The following is a 20078-nucleotide window of genomic DNA, read 5'->3' as shown; positions in this document are numbered from 1 at the left end:
AGCTATTTTGTTAGCTTCGGGGTCTTGCTCTTGCTCAGCTGGTCTCCAACTCGTGAGCTCAAACAATCCACCGCCTAGGCCTTTCAGAGTGCTAGGATTACAGATGTGAGCTACTGTGCTCGGCCAGATCAACTTTTCTTTTTGAGAGAGAGTCTCACTCTGTCCCCTTGTAGAGTGCCATGATGTCATAGCAATCTTAAAACTCTTAGGCTGAAGCAATTTCTCTTTGCCCCAGCCTCTGGAGTAGCTGGTACTACAGGTGCCTGCCACTATGCCTGGCTAATTTTTCTATTTAATGGAGTTGGGATCTCACCTTTGCTCAGGCTAGTCTCAAACTCGTGAGCTCAAGCAATCCACCTGCCTCCGCCTCCCAGAGTGCTAGGATTAGAGGCATGAGCCATCCCACCCAGCCTCCGATCAACTATTTTTAAGGTGTATCCTTTCCTTCTGTAAGGTTTTAATGTTCACACTCCCAACAGCAAAGAGTACTTATTTCCTTGTATTAAGGACAGCATAAAACTTCTGTATTCATTTTTGGTTTTGCTCAGCTATTCCTTTTTCTTGGAAGCTTTAAGAAACTTTCAGAACCAGAGGACTCAGCCAATTCTGCATGCCTCTTGGTCCCTGATTGAGACCTTGGCATTCCCTTTTTTTCCTGGGCAGAGTGGTACCCTAAAGACAGCCCTGTTGGATTACATCAAACGCTGCCACCCTGGGGACAGTGAGAAGCACAATATGATTGCCCTGTGCTTTAGCATGTGCCGGGAGATTGGAGAGAACCATGAGGCAGCTGCCTGCATCCAACTGAAACTGATTGATTCTCAGTCCTGGGGTGAGTAAGGTCACAGAGCAACCCCAGGGCAATGCTGCTAGCCTAGGAAAGTTCTTAGGGCTAAGAATGGCAAGAGCCCATGATACTGGCTATCACAAGCTGAAGTCAATATATCACTTAGAGGCATCCCTAGCTAGGCAGACAGGAGATGGAAGGGGGATTTAGGTGAAGTTATAGTAAGAGTGTGTACATACAGTAAGAGTGTATACATTGGCCCCAGTAGCCTAAAGGTAAACCTGAAGATATACCTACCTGGTGTAAATGTAGCTGGAATTCAGCCCACTGTCAACATCAGTGGAGTGAGAACAGCCTATTTTGGGAGTTAAGATTCAGCAAGTCTTATTCCCCTGCAGAGGACAGCCTCAAGGATGTGTACCAGCTGAAGCAGCTGCTGCTGAAGGCCCTGACTCTGATGCTGGATGCAGCAGAAAGTTATGCCAAGGTAACCAAGACAGTTTTTGCTCCACATAGGCCTTAGAACTTGGTGTCTGCAGTAGAGACACCAGGTAAAGAGGAAGGGCATCACGGGCCAACCAAGAGCAGAAGTAAGTTCTTACAGAGTTCACAAAAGAGATGGTGGCAACTAAGTCTTTCTCCTCTTGTGTCTCTCTCTACCTGTCTCCCAGGATTCCTGTGTGCGACAGGCCTTGCACTGTCACCGGCTCACCAAGTTGATAACTCTACAGATTCACTTTTTGAACACTGGCCAGAACACGATGCTTATCAACTTGGGCCGCCACAGGGTAATGGACTGTATTGTAACCCTACCTCGGTTTTACCAGGTGAGTAGGAAAGAACTCTAGCTAGGGCTGCTGGCATCCCAGACATTGAGTGACTTGCCTAAGGTCTCAGGACTAGTGACAGAACTAGGATAGTTTAGTTTTCCTTACTTAGCTGTCTTGATAATACCATGAAAAGAGGTGATTTTGTATATTTCTCGTTAGTGTATTATTTGGGCAGAGGCTAGAGAAAGAGAAGAGAGTACTGTCTCCTTTGCCCATGTTATATTAGGACAGCAGAGGCAGATGTTTGCACTCCTTAGGTGAAATTCAGAATAACATCCTGCTAGCACTCCTCCAAGAAATCCTTTAGCCCCAGTGTTTATTGAGTGGTGCACCCAGGTTAGCAAAGCAAGTCAGGGATGCCAGGAGATTGGCTCTAGCCCTTTAATGAAGAACTATTATCAGGGAATTAGCCCTTATACCCGGGGTCCTCAAACTTTTTAAACAGGGGGCCAGTTCACTGTCCCTCAGACCGTTGGAGGGCCGGACTATAGTTTAAAAAAAAAACAAACTATGAACAAATTCCTATCAAGTAGAAAAACAAAACGGGAACAGATACAATCACACTGCCGCATGTGGCCCATGGGCCGTAGTTTGAGGACCCCTGCTACTGTTCCTTATACGGTTGAGTTAGTGGGAATAATACATATGTTATTCCTTTTGAGCAGTTCTGTTAATCCATTGTGAGGAAGATTAAAAACACTAAAGACATTTGGGAGCTTATGTGAGGGAATGCCAACCACACACCAGATTGTTCACCAACTCTGATAAATACAGCCTTTTAACATGATTGATAATGACCGTATATCCATTATATGAATGTACAGTATTATTTTCTAGAACAATTTGCCTTTGATTTTACATCGAATGGGCTCTGATGGTGTCCTTCACTTCCGTCCTTTTAAGGCTTCTATTGTGGCTGAAGCCTATGATTTTGTTCCAGATTGGGCTGAAATTCTATACCAGCATGTGATTCTTAAAGGAGACTTTAATTACTTGGAAGAATTTAAGCAGCAAAGGTTATTAAGGCCCAATATATTTGAAGAGATTTCCAAAAAGTAAGTATGTTAGAAGTTGACTATAAGCATTTTTCCCTCCCTATGCTTTGAAAATAGGTGAAAGAATTTTATGGCTAGGTACAACATGCCTTTGGTTCTGCTTAAAATGGTAAAGAGATGTTAGGAATTCCCAGAAAGAAGAAATCTTTTAACAGATTGCATAAAGACGAAAGTTGTCTTTTGCTTATGGTGCTTTGTTAAAAATGGGACTCAATGCCCAAAACACTAAAAAGGCACCTATGATTACTAAATTTTAACTTAACACTCAGTTGTAAAGAAGTCATTTGTGTTTATAAAGCATCCTCCATACTAGTCTGAAATGATCTCCCAGACTCCGGCATTGTCTCTCCTATAGGTAGTGGTCAGTTCAGAGCTGATAGCTGATACAGTATTTTTGAGCTATGTATGGTGGCACGCATCTATAGTCCCAACTACTTCAAAGGCTGAGGAAAGCCAGGAGCAAGGCTGTAGTGAACCATGATCATACCTGTGTACTCTAGCCTAGGCAACAATGAGACCCTGTCTCTAATAACAGCATCTTAACCTGTGCATTATGTTTCTTTTATCTAGATATAAACAACATCAGCCAACTGAGATGGTCATGGAAAACCTCAAGAAATTACTCACCTATTGTGAAGATATCTACCTGTATTACACGTTGGCATATGAACACAAATTTTATGAAATTGTAAATGTGCTTCTGAAAGACCCTCAGACAGGTTGCTGTCTAAAGGACATGCTAGCAGGTTAGATGATTTCATAGGTGCCTGTTTTCTTGTACTGATAGGAGGTTCTCTAGCAAATGTCTATGATCAGAGTAGAATAAACATTGGGATGTTTGTTGCTCAAGTTAAACCCAAGACTGTACCTTATTATTCCTTTAAGGGTAGTGCCTTAAGAATGAGAAACTTTTCAAAAGCCAGTCCTATTTAAAAGTAACTGTTCATTTATCCTAAGTTCAATATTAAGATCAAAAGCTTCCTCAAGATGGCTTCTACTTTAAGGTAACAAAGTAATGATTAAAGAATACCTGTGCCTGCAGACTCCAGTTTCAAAGAAATTTAATATATTTACACATTATATTAAGGAATAGGTTATACATTATCATTTGTTAGAAACTGATCTTTCTGTATTAAAATAGATTTTAAAATTCAGTGTATGTCATTATTACTGCTAAGGAAATCTTAGCCCTTTCTGCCTAGAAACAATATATTTAAATTATTGCTGTGTAGTCACTGCTTTCTGTTAATTCCTCATTTAGATGGTCCTATTTTCCACTTAGTAATCTATAGGACTTTGAAGTTCCTATATCCTAAATGAAAGAAATTAAAAACATTTTTTGTTCTGTCCCTAGTTCTGGTTGTGACAATTAGGAAGACCAACTACAAATTTAAATCACTTAGAAGATATACAATAAAGAAGATTCCCCAATCTATGCTTACAGAATAACCTGAGTTATAGGCTCAATTATTCCAAATAAATAATTCTTCTAAGTATCTAAACAACAAAATAATTTCCCTAAATAAATAAGAGGAAGGCCGCTCTATACCTTGGTTGCTCTGTGGTGACATTATTAAGGACCTGGAAAATCATTCTTGTTTTAAAGCTGTTAACTATGTCAAGCATTTATTAAGCTTTAGTATACAGAGAACTCTAGTCCCAAGAGCTGTGTTCTCTACTCTTCAAAAATATCTCTTGGGAGGTAACACAAAATTTAAGTCCTCACAATAGTGATTTTATTAAATTAGTTGCTTTATAAAACACTGCAGATGTCATAATTGTTAACATAACAATTTACCAAACTGTAGTTAACTGGTGCAGTTTGCTGAGCATGTTTTATAAAGGAAAAGAAATGCCAAAACCCTGTTAAAGTTGTTCCATTGCAGCCTCTTAGAAGAAAGGAGATTTGTTTCTCTCCCCCTTCCGAAGCACTCCATCAGTAGAAATAGTCTGATAAATAAAAACCAGACAGTCTATGCACTCAAGAGATTCCACAACTTGTAATGCAATAATGGAGAGGTTTACCTTCTTCAGCTTCAAAGTTGGAGGGTTTTGGTCATTTAATTTTTATCAAACTAGTGCTTTTCAGCCACAGTATCTTCACTCTTCTTCACAATGTATTTTTAATATCCTCACGCTCAATTTTAAGACAAAGCAATTTTAATACTAGGTGCACACCACATGCCCTTGCTGCAAACTGCTTTTCTTGACAAGTTATGAAGTAGTTCAAGGAGGTATGGTTAAGGCTGTATTACTGAATGGTGCTGGTAAATACTACACAATTTTTTATCATGTCACAAACTTTTCTTTCCAATTTAGTGACTGCTGCTATAGAATCAGATAGCAACAATGACAACATTATTAGGTTCGTTTTGTTTTGAACTATGATTTAGTAGCGACTGAGGTTCCCAATTTTAACCCCTTGGCAGCAAGATCCAAGTTCCCTCATTTGCACATTAGCACCTAAGTGTCAAGGGGTTAAATAACCAGCACAAAAGATACTGCACTTCTGATTGTAGCATTTGGCAGAACTGAAAGGAAAGGAAATTGTGCTACATGTTGAAGGGATTGTGGGCAACATAAAGAAGACACCAGGAGAAGATAAAATGTCACATGAAGTCTTCATAGTCTTGTACATATCCTCCATCATAACCACCATAATCTGCCAGATCGTCTTTCATGGTGGCCTTTAATCCCCCTCCAGGAACCACACCTTTCTTCTTCTTTTTGGCTTTGTTTTGCTAAAGATGAAAAAGAGTTAATTCATGAGACTTTATCTGCTATGGGCACTTTATCTGGTATAGCAACCCTCATAGTGACACAAAACCTTCCAGTCCCAGAAAAACTTCAGTGCTCTAAGGAAAATCCAAACCTACATGTTATGTACCTAAACAGGTCTCCAAAAAGTCTCCGGAGTCACTGTCTCTAAAACTTGTTCCTATTCTGGATACCTAACACTCCAGCATGGGTAGAAAGCCTGAAGTTCACTGAAGAAAATTTAGAAAGTATAGACAAGTACTCCCAAGTGTAAAACCACACATATCAATTGACATACTTATTTTATTCTTATATTACCCTGTTAAGTGCTTTTTTTTCTTTGTGTTTTTTTTTTTTTTTTTGACACAACGTCTGACTATGTTGTTCTTGGTAGAGTGCTGTTGCATCACTGCTCACAGCAACTTCAAACTCTTAGACTTAAGTGATTCTCTTGCCTCAGCCTCCCAAGTAGCTGGGACTACAGGCGTCCGCCATAATGCCTGGCTATTTTTTTTTTTGTTATTGTTGCTTTAGCAGGTCAGGGCCTGCTGAAACCCACAAGCCCAATGTATGTGGCTGGTACCCTAACCACTGAGCTACAGGCACTGAGCCAGCAAAGTGGGTATTATCATCCCCATCTTAGAAGAGAGAAAACTTAAAAAAAAAAAAAGAGAAAAAACTGAAGCTTAGAGAAGTTGACCAAACCCAATCTGTGTGATGTCAGCAATTTCTATTAATTCAAAAAAGAGGACCATGAACATGTCTATAATAAAAGGACAATAATGGCACTCATATTCTTGTTCTATTCCAACCTAAATGGTATTGGTGAATTGTTTAATTTTTTCTTAGGCTGTCTCACTACATTTATTGAATATTCTGCCTGTAGCCCCACCCTAATGTAATCTACATTTCTCTATGCAGCTTGCTCTTACCTTTTCTTGCTTCTGTTTTTCACTGCAAAGCACAGTCAATGAATTGGTAATCTTTTTCAAGTCATCAATTTCCACTAAAAAAAAAAAAAGCATACCATTAAACTTTAACTTTGAAGCATTTTGGAAAATGAGAGCAAAATATACATTCCAAAAGTGTTATGAGAAATCTGACTTTGTTCATCATTAAATTTGAGCACTTAAAAGGACCATGGATTTCTTTTTTTTTTGAGACAGTCTCACTATGTCGCCCTTGGTAGGGTACCATGGCATTACCTCCAACTCTTGGGCTTAAGTGATTCTCTTGCCTCAGCTTCCAGCGTAGCTGGGACTACAGGTACCTGCCACAACGTTTGGATATTTTTGGTTGCAGTTGTCATTATTGTTTAGCAGGCCCGAGTCAGGCTCGAACTCACCACCTTCAGTGTATGTGGTCGGTGCCCTACTCACTGAGCTATGGGCGTCAGCCAGGACCATGAATTTCTTTTATACATATGGTAACAAAGAGTCATTCAGCCTATGGCTATACTCACAAATCAAAACTCATGATTCAAAGTAAAATGGCAGGGCTGGGTGTGGTGGCTCACGCCTATAATCCCAGCACTTTGGGAGGCTGAGACAGGAAGACAGCTTGAGCCCAGGAGGTAGAGCCAAGCCTGGGCAAAGTTGTGAGACCCCCATCTCCACAAAAATAATTTGTTTTAAATTAGCCAGGCACAGTAGTGCTAGCTTGTAGGCCCACCTACTCAGGAGGCTGATGCAGGAGGATTGCTTGAGCCCAGGAGTTTGAGGTTGCTATTGAGTTACAATGATATTAGTCTGGGCAAAAGACCAAAACCCTGTCTCAAAAAACAAAAAACACCCGTGAAATGGTGACCTATACTCAGCAACAAAAGTTTAGCTTTACAATGACAGACAATCACCAGCACGCCATTGTTCCAACCAAAGAGAAACTGTCTTTATGGCTCAGAGTGCTCCTGACATCCTTACTTACTGAGTCTAAATAAACAGGGAGGATAACATGCCTTTCCATAGTACATCCTCAATGTGTAGTGAGGAAAGGTTAAGTGAACATGGAATGACAATCCTTAAACTTAGAGGTGATGACACCCTAGTACAAGAACTAAAATGAAAATAGTGGGGCAGTGCCTGTGGCTCAGTGGGTAAGGTGCCGGCCCCATATACCGAGGGTGGCGGGTTTAAACCCGGCCCTGGCCAAACTGCAACCAAAAAATAGCCGGGCGTTGTGGCGGGCGCCTGTAGCCAGCTACTCGGGAGGCTGAGGCAAGAGAATCGCTTAAGCCCAGGAGTTGGAGGTTGCTGTGAGCTGTGTGAGGCCACGGCACTCTACTGAGGGCCATAAAGTGAGACTCTGTCTCTACAAAAAAAGAAAATAGTGATTACTTATGTCAGTGTCCTACCAAGAGACAGGCCTGTTTAGTGGACAATGTATCCTCCCATCCTTATAAAAATAAGCTGGTAAGAAGACACTCTCGTGTAGCTACTAGAAAGTATTCAGTTTTGGTTTGAGAGCATCTCCAGAACCAGGAAAAATACTACATGCAAAGTAAAATACAAAGTCAGGGTATATCACTGATCAAATTTAGAACTTCCAAGTTAGTGATAATTTTGCAAAGAAAACCCAATTCAAACTTAATTGTGTAAGATTTTTTTTTTTGAGACAGAGCTTCAAGCTGTCGCCCTGGGTAGAATGCCGTGGTGTCACAGCTCACAGCAACCTCCAACTCCTGGGCTCAAGTGATTCTCCTGCCTCCACCTCCCAAGTAGCTGGGACTACAAGCGCCTGCCACAACGCCTGGCTATTTTTTGGTTGCAGCTGTCATTCTTATTTGGTGGGCCCAGGCTGGATTCGAACCCTCCAGCTCAGGTGTATGTGGCTGGTGTCTTAGCCGCTTGAGCCACAGGTGCCGAGCCCTTTTTCTTTAATCTTAAAAGCAGCAAATACAGGCGGCACCTGTGGCTCAATGGGTAGGGTGCCGGCCCCATATACCTAAGGTGGCAGGTTCAAACCCGACCCAGCCAAACTGCAACAAAAAAATAGCCAGGCGTTGTGGCAGGTGCCTGAAGTCCCAGCTCTACTTGGGAGGCTGAGGCAAGAGAATTGCCTAAGCCCAGGAGCTAGAGGTTGCTGTGAGCTGTGTGATGCCACAGTACTCTACCAAAGGGCGATAAAGTGGGACTCTTGTCTCCACAAAAAAAAAAAAAAGCAGCAAATACTAGCAAAGCTAGTCCCTTCCACATTAGAGCCACTCTCCCCATCAGTGTCCCTCCCATTCATCTTGCCCTAAAGTACATGATGCTCTCAGGGCGAGGCACCACACCCATAGACCCAGAGAACAGATGCCAGCTCTGCCTCAGCCTTGTCTTAGGTTTTCTCATTTGTAAAATAAACAGAAAAGTCAAGGAATTTCACTCATCTCTAACGTCCTATATGCCCAGAGATCATTTCCTCTGAAAAGGTAGTTCTAGCTCTTTCGAGAGATAATTAGATAAAAAGAGTCCGCCAGCATTTTATTAGCTATTTTGCCAACAAACCAAGATGCCCCTTTGAGAAGCCACTGTAAAAAAGAAGGCAGCCTCCCTCAACCACTCAAAACGATCCCAACACTCAAATTCATTGTGTATTTGTAGAACAATGTTCCCAAGGAAATTGTTAAAGAGCAAATCCTGAGTCTGTTATAGCATCCAAAACCAACCATCCTCCTGAGTATGATATCCTTTACTAAAGCAAACCACAGAGGCTAGGAATTAGAATTACTTACATGAAATACACACATCTCGAACTAAGACTTCCAAAAAACTGGCATAATATAGTGACTTTTCATATTGTGTAATTTTATCTTTTAGTAACCTTCCAAATTCTGTGAAGTCATCTCTTGAAGTTGGGTTCATAGCATCTATTCCAAAAACTGTATTATTAACACCTGCAAGAGAGAAGCAGCATTGAAAAAAATCAGGAAACTACGATCTGTTTTTTAAAGTTTACAAACCAATTAGCCATCTGAATCACCCTATTAATTCACTTTAAAGCTGGGGTTCTTAACATGGGACTACTGGAGTCATTGGACAGAATTTGGAGAAAGAGGTCTGAAGTTGAATGAGAAAAAAATTACATCTGTATTTTCACGAACCTCCAATTTAACATTTCCACAGTTTTAATTACAGGCAAAAAAAATCACAAGGGTATTAGCAAAACCTGACTTACCAACAAACTTTACTCATAAACACTTTCATATAACATTACAGATGTTGCAGATATCTTACAACATTATTGTCATCATTACTCTCACATTACTTTTTCTTTTTTGAGACAGCCTCAAGCTGTCGCCCTGGGTAGAGTGCCATGGCGTCACAACTCAAAGCAACCTCCGACTCCTGGGCTTAAAGTGATTCTCTTGCCTCAGCCTCCTGTGTAGCTGGGACTACAGGCGTCCGCCACAACGCCTGGCTATTTTTTGGTTGTAGTTGTCATTGTTGTTTGGCAGGCCTGGGCTGGATTTGAACCCGCCAGCTCTGGTGTATATGGCCAGAGCTACAGCTGAGCCACTCTCACATTACTTATTAGACCTGCCACTAGATCTTATTTAATGATTAATAAAGAAATGCATAATTTTGTATCACCAACTTGTTTAGTATTTTTGTATATTTCAATATTAACAGGTTTCCTTTGTAAATAAAATCCTATGTATTTTATTCATTTAAAAACATTCTAGGAGCACTGGGCACAGTGGCTCATGCCTGTAATCCTAGCACTCTGGGAGGCTGAGGCAGGTGGATTGCTTGAGCTCATGAGTTTGAGACCAGTCTGAGCAAAATCAAGACCCCATCTCTACTAAAAATAGAAAAACTAAGGCAAGAGGATTGCCTGAGCCCGAGTTGGGGGTTGCTGTGAGCTATGATGCCACAGCACTCTACCCAGGGCGGAAAAAAAAGAACATTCTAGGCTGGGTGTGGTGACTCACAATTCTAATCTTAGCTCACTGCAAGGACTAGAGTGGGATGACTGTTTGCGCTCAGGAGTTCGAGACCAGTCTGAGTAAGAGTTAAGACTCCATCTCTATAAAAAAATAGAAAAATTAACTGGGTTTGATGGTACGTGCCTGTAGTCCCAGCTACTCAGGAGGCTGAGACAACAGGATCCCTTGAGCCTAGGAGTTTGAAGTTGCAATGAACTACAATGGCACAACTGTATTCTTCCTGGGGCAACAAAGCAAGACTCTATCTCAAAAATATAAATAATTCTATGGAAAACAATATAGAGGCTCCTCAAAAAACTAAAAATAGAACTACCATATGACTCAGCAATCCCACTGCTGGGCATATACACAAAAGATGAGAATTCAGTACACTGAAAAGATACCTACACTCCCTTGTTTACTTCCACACTATTTACATATGTGAGTTACTGTAAAAATTTGAGACAGACTGTGTTAAGGTCCCTATTTCACTTCCAAGAAACACAGTTGACGACATCCTTTCTGATTCACCTATGCAAGTTACAACTTGCTCAGCTTATAGGTATTTCTGGGAGGGCTTCATTTGTTTCTGTCCACAGGGATTTTTATGTTGCTTAAGTTTTATATATCTCAAAACTTTTGTAATGACCCAGGTACAATAGCCAAGATATGGAATCAACCTAAGAGACCATCAACAGATGAATGGATAAAAAAATTGTGGTATATATACACATCAGAATATTACACAGTCACAAAAAATAATGAAATCCTGCCATTTACAGCAACATGGATGGAACTAGAAAACATGTTAAGGGCAGCGCCTGTGGCTCAGTCGGTAAGGCGCCGGTCTCATACACCGAGGGTGGCGGGTTCAAACTCAGCCCCGGCTGAATCACAACCAAAAAAATAGCCGGGCATTGTGGCAGGTGCCTGTAGTCCCAGCTACTCGGGAGACTGAGGCAAGAGAATCGCTTAAGCCCAGGAGTTGGAGGTTGCTGTGAGCTGTGTGATACCACGGCACTATACCCAGGGCCATAAAGTGAGACTCTGTCTGTACAAAAAAAAAAAAGAAAACACGTTAAGCAAAATAAGCCAAGGACAGAAAGACAAAATTTCTATGTTCTTGCTTATATATGGGGGCTAAGAATTAAAAAACAATTGATCTCATGGAGACAGAGGAGAATGATGGTTACCAGAAGCTGGAAAGGAAAGTATGTATGGTTAATGGGTACAAAAATATAGTTAAATAGAATAAACAGTATTTGATAACACAACAATGACTATAATAAGTTAGGGTTTACTTTACAATAAATAACTGGAAGAACAGAACCAGAATGTTCCTAACACAAAGAAATATTAAATGTGTGAGGTGATGGATACCCATTACCCTGATTTGATTAATTCTCAATGTATGCCTGTATCAAAACATCACATGTACCCTATAAGATACACATTGATATAACCATAATAATTTCTTTTTTAAACATATTGACTGTGCATAGTGGCTTATGCCTGCAATCCCAGCACTTTAGGAGGCTGAGACAGGAAAACTGCTTGAGGCTGGAAGTTCAACCAGCCTGGGCACCAAGGCGAGACTCCACCTCTACAAAAAATTAAAAAATGACCCACGCATGGTAGCATAAACCTGTAGTCCCAGTTACTTGGGAGGCTGAGGCAAAAAGATCACATGAGCCCAGCAATTTGAAGTTATAGTGACTTACGATGGGGCTACTTGCACTTCAGTGTGGGTAACAGGGTGAGACCCTATCAGTTAAAAAAAATTACATTACGAAGGAGCCTATAGTCTTCATCAGCTCCCAAAGTAGTCCATGTCACAAAGGGGATGATCTTAAAAGGTTTGTCTAAGAACAGCCCACAGTAAAGGAAAGGAAATCTACATAAGGAACATTGATGGATGGATCCTGGGAAAATATTCATCTAACTTTAGAAGCTAAGTAGGGGTAAACTATGTGTTAAATCCCAAACAGAAGAAATCTGGCCTAAAACAGTTCTAGATTAGGAGACAGGTATGTTTCTGTATCCCTCAATGTCAAGGTTAATAAGCTGCAAAAAAAAATATAACCAAAGACTCACTATTTAAAATTTTTTTTTCTGGGTGGCACCTGTGGCTCAGTGGGTAGAGCACCAGCCCCATATACCAAGGATAGTGGGTTCGAACCAGGCCCCGGCCAAACTGCAACAAAAAATAGCTGGGCGTTGTGGCTACACATGTAGTCCCAGCTACTCGGGAGAATGAGGCAAGAGAATCAATCGCCTAAGCCCAGGAGTTGGAGGTTGCTGTGAGCTGTGACACTACAGCACTCTACTGATAAAGTGAGACTCTATCTCTAAAAAATAATAATAATAAAATAAAGTGATACTGTCTCTAAAAATATATAATAAAAATAATAATAATAAAATGAAAATAATTTTTTTTCTTTTGAGACAGAGTCTGTCACCTGGGCTAGAGTGCTGTGCCATCAGCCTAGCATACAGCAACTTCAAACTCCTGGGTTCAAGCAATCCTGCCTCAGCCTCCTGACTAGCTGAGACTACAGGCGCCTGCAACACCCTGGCTAATTTTTCTTTTCTTTTTTTTTTTTTTTTTGAGACAGAGCCTCAAGCTGTCACCCTGGGTAGAGTGCCGTGGTATCACAGCTCACAGCAACCTCCAACTCCTGGGCTCAAGTGATTGTCCTGCCTCCGCCTCCCAAGTAGCTGGGACTACAGGCACCTACCACAATGCCCGGCTATTTTTTTTTTTTTTTTTGGTTGCAGCTGTCATTGTTGTTTGGTGGGCTCAGGCTGGATTCGAACCCGCCAGCTCAGGTGTATGTGGCTGGCGCCTTAGCCGCTTGAGCCACAGGCACCGAGCCTAATTTTTCTATTTTTAGTAGAGACAGGGTCTCATTCTTGCCCAGGCTGGTATCGGAATTCCTGAGTTCAAGGAATCTGCTCACCTTGGCTTCCAGAGAGCTAGGATTATGGGGTGTAAGCCACCACACCCGCGAGACTCAGTATTTTAGTATGAGAAACACAAACAGTAGAATCCTATTTAATACTGTCTGTATGATGCATAATGCTTTACCTCTTAGCCTCTAAGTGGTGTCCCAAACAAGGCTTTATGCACACTCCATAAACCTGTCTCTTTACTAAACACATAGGCAGCTTTTATCATCCTATAAAGATACATAATACATCTGTATGGCTAAGTGACCTTTATAATTAAAACCTGCCAAGCAGGGCTGCGCCTGTGACTCAAAGGAATAGGGTGCTAGCCTCATATGCTGGAGATGGCGGGTTCAAACCCAACCTGGACCAAAAAAAAAAAAACCTGCCAAGCATACAGTGATTCATAGGGATATGTATAACAACTCTCAGGATTGTTAGAGGACCAATGACAGAAAAGGTCATACTTTCCCCATAAAAAGGGAAGAGATCACTCCAGTCAGCCTGCTAGATCCGTTTCAGAGATGTAAGAGGGTGGGGGCGGGGAATAGGGGCTATCAGAATAACTAGGTCCTTCCTCTAGGCAATAGATTTGAAAGTTATTTAAATATTTCAACATGATCTTCTACTTTGAAAAGTACTCAACAGGAAAAAACAACAAACTCGGTTAAATGAAGTGACTTTTTTTTTTGAGACAGAATCTCACTTTGTCATCCCTAGTGGAGTGCCGTGATGTCATAGCTCACATCTACCTCAGACTCTCGGGCTCAATTAATTCTCTTGCCTCAGCCTCCTGAGTAGCTGGAGGCATCCACCACAACGCCCAGCTGTTTGTAGAGACAGGCTCTCACCCTCACTGTAGCTCAGGCTGGCCTTAAACTCGTGAGCTTATTAGGAGATCTATCTGCCTCAGCATCCCGGAGTGCAGGATTACAGGCATGAGTCACCTCACCCGGCCTGAAGTGACAGGGTTTTTTTTTTTAATTTTGTTTTGTTTTGTTTTGGCTGGGGTCAGGTTTCAACCTGCCACCTCCAGCACATGGGGCCAGTGCCCGCCCTACTCCTGTGAGCCATAGGTGCCACCCAAAAAAAAGTTGAAAAGTTGTTGTTCTTGTTTTTTTTCTTTTTGGCCGGGGCTGGGTTTGAACCCACCACCTCCAGTATACGTATAATGTTTCTTTTTAAAAAGGAGATGTTTTCTGAACTTTCATAACTAGTACAACTTATGGAGTTTTCACAAGAACAGTTCAACATTGCCCTGAAATCATATTCCCATCTTACCGAAAGTTTCCTTTGCTAATTCAAGGTCTGACTCTTCCTGCAATTTCTTTAACCGCAGTTTATCTGCTAATTGTTCTTCCGGTGTTAGCACTTTAGGTTCTTCAGGTTCTTCTAACTAAAATGAAAAGATTTTTTAAAGGGCTGGGATTATGATGGACCCAGAACATTTCTGTACAAATTTCTTTCTAAGTACATATAATTATAAATAACAGCAAACACAGAGTGATTACTATATTTCAAAAGGCATTCTTCTAAATATTTCGGGTATTCTTACCCTAATTTTACAGATTAAAAAATGACACAAAGAGGTTAAATAACCTGCCAACAGCACAAGGATGTCTACTAGAATATTATTAAAGTTTCAAATAAACTTATGAATAACCTAAATGTCCAAAAACAGAATGTGAAAATGTGTCACACCCATATGACAATATCCTGTACACATAAAACAAAGGTATTTTTGGCTCGGTGCCTGTGGCTCAAGCGGCTAAGGTGCCAGCCACATACACCTGACCTGGCGGGTTCGAATCCAGCCCGGGCCCACCAAACAACAACGAGGGCTGTAACCAAAAAATAGCCAGGTATTAAGGCGGCACCTGTGGCTTAAGGAGTAGGGCGCCAGTCCCATACGCTGGAGGTGGCGGGTTCAAACCCAGCCCCGGCCAAAAAAACACACACACACACACAAAAAAAAAAATAGCCAGGTATTGTGGCAGGCGCCTGTAGTCCCAGCTACTCTGAAGGCTGAGGCAAGAGAATCACTTAAGCACAAGAGCTGGAGGTTGCTGCAAGCTGTGACACCACGGCTCTCTACTCAGGGCAACAAAGTGACACTCTGCCTCTTAAAAAAAAAAAAAAATCTGGGACGGCGCCTGTGGCTCAGTCGGTAAGGCGCCGGCCCCATATACCAAGGGTGGCGGGTTCAAGCCCGGCCCCGGCCAAACTGCAACCAAAAAATAGCCGGGCGTTGTGGTGGGCGCCTGTAGTCCCAGCTACTCGGGAGGCTGAGGCAAGAGAATCGCTTAAGCCCAGGAGTTGGAGGTTGCTATGAGCTGTGTGAGGCCACGGCACTCTACCAAGGGCCATAAAGTGAAACTCTGTCTCTAATAAAAAAAATCTACTAAGTTTACTGTAAGGGAAAATCTTGAGAATATTTACTGGACAAAAAGTGAAGGGACTTTGTGCTCTTCATGATTATCAATGGCTAGGCAGTTTGAAGATTCTGATTTGGAAATCTTCTAAAATAGCTATTTTATTTCTCACGGAGAAGATGAAATAAGAAAGACAGTACGGCAAGTTAGAAAATCTCACAACACTTTAAAAAAAAGAAGGGGAGATATTTTGATTTAAACATCTTAGCAGACCTGGATATCATGTAATTCCTGCCTCAAAACTGAAAAATATCTGAATTCCATGCTTGGCCTACAATAAAATATGTACATTCAAATTAAGGCTTCTTCATATAGGAGATTAGTATCAAGAATGTAATAATTTTGCAAGAGGGACTTTACCTAACAATTGCAATCAGTGTAACCTGGCTTATTGTACCCTCAATGAATCCCCAATAAAAAAAAAAAAAGAAAATTGTGAAACAGGAAAAAAAAAAAAAAGAATGTAATAATTTAAGTATAATTCTAACCTCAATTTCCAAGAAAGATCCAATCAATATAACTCTTCAGATTGGGTTGTAAGACTCTATTACTTGCTCTGATCATGGAAACACATGCAGGTATTTTTTTTTTTTTTTTTTGGCTGGGGCTAGGTTTGAACCCGCCACCTCCGGCATATGGGACCGGCACCCTACTCCTTGAGCCACAGGCACATGCAGGTATTTTTAAATATAGAAATTCTTTAAAAGCATCTAAAATGTTCTTGCAGGGCAGTGGTTCACGCCTGTAATTGGTAGCATACTAAGAGGCCCAGGTGGGAGGATCACTTACAGCTCAAGAGTTTGAGGCCAGGCACAGTGGTTCACACCTATAATTCTAGCACTTGGGAGGCCAAGGCAGGTAGAATGCCTGAACTCACCAGTTTGAGACCAGCCTGAGCAAGAGTGAGACCCCCATCTCTAAAAATAGCCAGGCATTGGGCGGTGCCTGTGGCTCAAGGAGTAGGGCGCCGGTCCCATATGCTGGAGGTGGTGGGTTCAAACCCAGCCCCGGCCAAAAAAAAAAAAAAAAAAAATAGCCAGGCATTGTCATGGGCGCCTGTAGTCCCAGCTACTCGGGAGGCTGAGGCAAGAGAATCACTTGAAACCTAGAGTTGGAGGTTCCTGTGAGCTATGATGCCACACCACTATGTCACCGAGGGCAACAGCTTGAGACTCTGTCTCAAAAAAAAGAAAGAAAAGCTCAAGAGTTTGAGACCAGCCTGAGTGAAAGCTGATCCTGTCTCTACAAAAAACAGAAAACTTAATCAGGCATCACGGCACATCCCTGTAGTCCTAGCTCCTTGAGAGGCTCCAGAAGTAGACTTGCTCAAGCACAGGAGTTAGTGGCTGCAGTGAGCTTTATAATAACACCACTGTACTCTAACTGAGGTGATAGTCTCAAAAAAAAAAGTTTCTAACTATGGGAAACAGGCATTCTCATTTGTGACAAATGCAAATTAGTGCAACCCTGCATGGAAGGCAATTTGGGAACATTTATGAAGACTACAGAAGTGACTTACTCATCAATCATATGTTTGGGAATTTATCCTACAAATACACATACACTCATTAGAAATGACATACATATATGGTCATTCACTGAAGTTTTTGTGTTTTTTTGAGACAGAGTCTCACTTTGTCACCCTCCGTAGAGTGCTATGACATCATAGCTCACAGCAATCTCAAACTCTTGGGCTCAAGTGATTCTCTTGCCTCAGCCTCCCAAGAAGCTGGAACTACAGGCACCCGCCATAACGCCCAGCTGTTTTTAGAGAGGAGGTCTCACTCTGACTCAGCCTACTCTCAAACCCATGAGCTCAGGCAATCCACCAGCCTCAGCCTCCCAGAGTGCTAGGGTTACAGGCATGAGCCACCGTGCCTCACTGCAGTATTATTTATCAAGAAAAGGACTAAACAGAAAAATACAACTGTCCCACCAATAAGGAACTGGAGAAATAAATTATGGTACATTTAGGCAACAGAATATTATATTGTATATAGAAGAGGAGGAAGAGGAGGAGGAAGAGGAAAAGAGGAGAAAGAGGAGGAGGAGAAGGAAGAGAATTTACATGCTTGGCAACAGGAAAAATGTAAGTTATCTTTTGAGACAGTCTCAAGCTAGAGTGCCATGGTATTAGCCTCGTTCACAGCAAATTCAAGTGGGTTCAAGTGATCTTCCTAATTCAGCCCCCAAGGAGCTGGGACTACATCCCCCTGCCACAGCACCTGGCTAATTTTTCTATTTTTAGTAGAGATGGTGTCTTTTTTTTTTTTTGTAGAGACAGAGTCTCACTTTATGGCCCTCAGTAGAGTGCGGTGGCCTCACACAGCTCACAGCAACCTCCAACTCCTGGGCTTAAGCGATTCTCTTGCCTCAGCCTCCCGAGTAGCGTAGAGATGGTGTCTTGCTCATGCTTAGGCTGGTCTCAAACTCCTGACCTCAAACAATCCACCTGTCTTGGCCTCCCAGAGTGCTAGGATTACAGGCATGAGCCACCTCACCCAACCAGAAAAATGTAATTTTATAATGGAAGGATCAGACGCACCTTAACCCAGTGATCAATTTCAGCATCACTAACAGTACTGACATTATATAGTTGATGTGACATGCTATGAAGCACAGCATTACTTCTAAAATATTTTAGCCAAAAATATTTAACCTGAATCTAATCAAACTTTTGGATTAATTGTCCCGTTATAAAACATTGCAACTATGAGGAAGCAGTAAGACAAATCTAGAAGGCAGGATGTTCTATAAGACAACTAACTTGGTCTCTTCAACAAGTAATGTCACAAGAGTAGGGAGAGAGACAAACATTCACTCTAAAAGACTTAGGACACCCTAGCAATCAAATGCAATACATGGTCCATGTTTAAACAAACCACACATAAAAAACATTTTGTAACAACCAAAAAATAGCACATAAATAGACTGTGTTAAAAAAATTATTGTTCATCTAACAATTGCTATCAGTGTAACCTGGCTATTGTGCCCTCAATGAATCCCACCCCTCCCAAAAAAAAAAGCTGAGGACAGCAAAAAAAAAAAAAATTATTGTTCATGGCTTGGCGCCTGTGGCCCAAGCAGCTAAGGCACCAGCCACATACACCTGAGCTGGCGGGTTTGAATCCAGCCTAGGCCCGCCAAACAACAATGATGGCTGCAACCAAAAAATAGCCAGGCGTTGTGGCAGGTGCCTGTTAATCCCAGCTATATGGGAGGTGGAGGCATGAGAATCGCTTGAGCCTAGGAGTTGCAGGTTGCTGTGAGATATAATGCCATGGCACACTACCCAGGGTGACAGCTTGAGGCTCTGTCTCAAAGAAAAAAAAAAAAATTATTGTTCAACTTGGCACCTATAGCACAGTGGTTACGGCACCAGTCACATACACCAAGGGTGGGGGGTCCAAACCCCCAGGCCAGCTAAACAAGTGAACAAAAAAATAGCCAGGCATTGTGGTGGGCACCTGTAGTCCCAGCTACTTGGGAGGCTGAGGCAAGAGAATTACTTAAGCCCAAGAGTTGGAGGTTGCTATTAGCTGTGACACCACAGCACTCTACCAAAGGGAATGTAGTGAGACTCTGTCTCAAGAAAAAAATTATTGTTCATTTATCAGGTGTGATAATACTATTATAATTATGTGAAGACATCCTTATTTTTTCAGAGATGTATACTAAAGTACTTCAAGGTAAAATGCATAATGTTTTTTATTTACATCATTAAATTTTCTTTACACACACATACATATATATATATATACACATACTTTTTTTTTAAATTTCAGGTTAATGTGATGGTACAAACAACCAAGTCAAAATATTTGATTTTGTTACATAGAGTCCCTCTGTGGTTATGTCCTGCACTCAAAAGGCATATGGTTATATTTTAGAGAAACAAGAACAGATGAAGCACGGGCCGGATATAGTGGCTCACACCTATAATTCTAGTACTGTGGGAGGCCAAGGCAGGTGAATTGTTTGATCTCAGGAGTTCGAGACCAGCCTCAGCAAGAGGGAGACCCTGTCTCTACTAAAAATAGAAAAAAAAAAAAAAAAAAATTAGCCAGCTGCCACTTGGGAATCCAGGAGTTTGAAGTTACTGTGAAGTAGGCTGACTCCATAGCATGTTAGCCTGGGACAACTGACACTGTTTCAAAAGAAAAAAAAAAAAAAGGCTGAAGCAAATAAGGCAAAACATTAACAAATTCAAGTGATATGTATTATTCATTAGCTATTTTCTTTACTTTTATATGTTGAAAATAAATAAATATAATATTCCTGATCTTACTCCAAATAATCAAGAATAAAAACATTTATGCAATACATGGTAAAGAAACAAATACTTTTTGTTATTTCACTCAA

The 20078-nt window shown here is 41.4% G+C and overlaps 2 protein-coding genes across 5 annotated transcripts in view; one reads left to right on the top strand and one right to left on the bottom strand.

Moving 5' to 3' along the window:
* The window catches only part of SPG11 (SPG11 vesicle trafficking associated, spatacsin), a 91820-nt gene extending 87999 nt beyond the window's left edge, over positions 1 to 3821 (top strand). For all 4 annotated transcript variants that reach the window (XM_053596190.1, XM_053596189.1, XM_053596191.1 and 1 more), the window contains 5 exons: positions 664 to 832; positions 1186 to 1274; positions 1459 to 1614; positions 2521 to 2672; positions 3243 to 3821. In XM_053596190.1, the coding sequence (XP_053452165.1) occupies positions 664 to 832; positions 1186 to 1274; positions 1459 to 1614; positions 2521 to 2672; positions 3243 to 3423 (747 nt within the window). In that variant the 3' untranslated portion in view covers positions 3424 to 3821. The remainder of the gene's footprint in view (positions 1 to 663; positions 833 to 1185; positions 1275 to 1458; positions 1615 to 2520; positions 2673 to 3242) is intronic.
* A 564-nt stretch (positions 3822 to 4385) lies between these two features.
* The window catches only part of EIF3J (eukaryotic translation initiation factor 3 subunit J), a 33091-nt gene continuing 17398 nt past the window's right edge, over positions 4386 to 20078 (bottom strand). The window contains exons 5-8 of the mRNA XM_053596193.1: positions 14566 to 14680; positions 9142 to 9303; positions 6362 to 6435; positions 4386 to 5413 (exon numbers count right to left, since the gene is read on the bottom strand). Of these exons, the coding sequence (XP_053452168.1) occupies positions 5282 to 5413; positions 6362 to 6435; positions 9142 to 9303; positions 14566 to 14680 (483 nt within the window). The 3' untranslated portion in view covers positions 4386 to 5281. The remainder of the gene's footprint in view (positions 5414 to 6361; positions 6436 to 9141; positions 9304 to 14565; positions 14681 to 20078) is intronic.

This window comes from Nycticebus coucang, chromosome 6 (assembly GCF_027406575.1).
Source record: "Nycticebus coucang isolate mNycCou1 chromosome 6, mNycCou1.pri, whole genome shotgun sequence".
NCBI classification, from domain to species: Eukaryota; Metazoa; Chordata; class Mammalia; order Primates; family Lorisidae; genus Nycticebus; species Nycticebus coucang.
The sequence above is the reverse complement of the archived record's forward strand: the minus strand, read 5'-3'. Positions and strand labels throughout refer to the sequence as shown.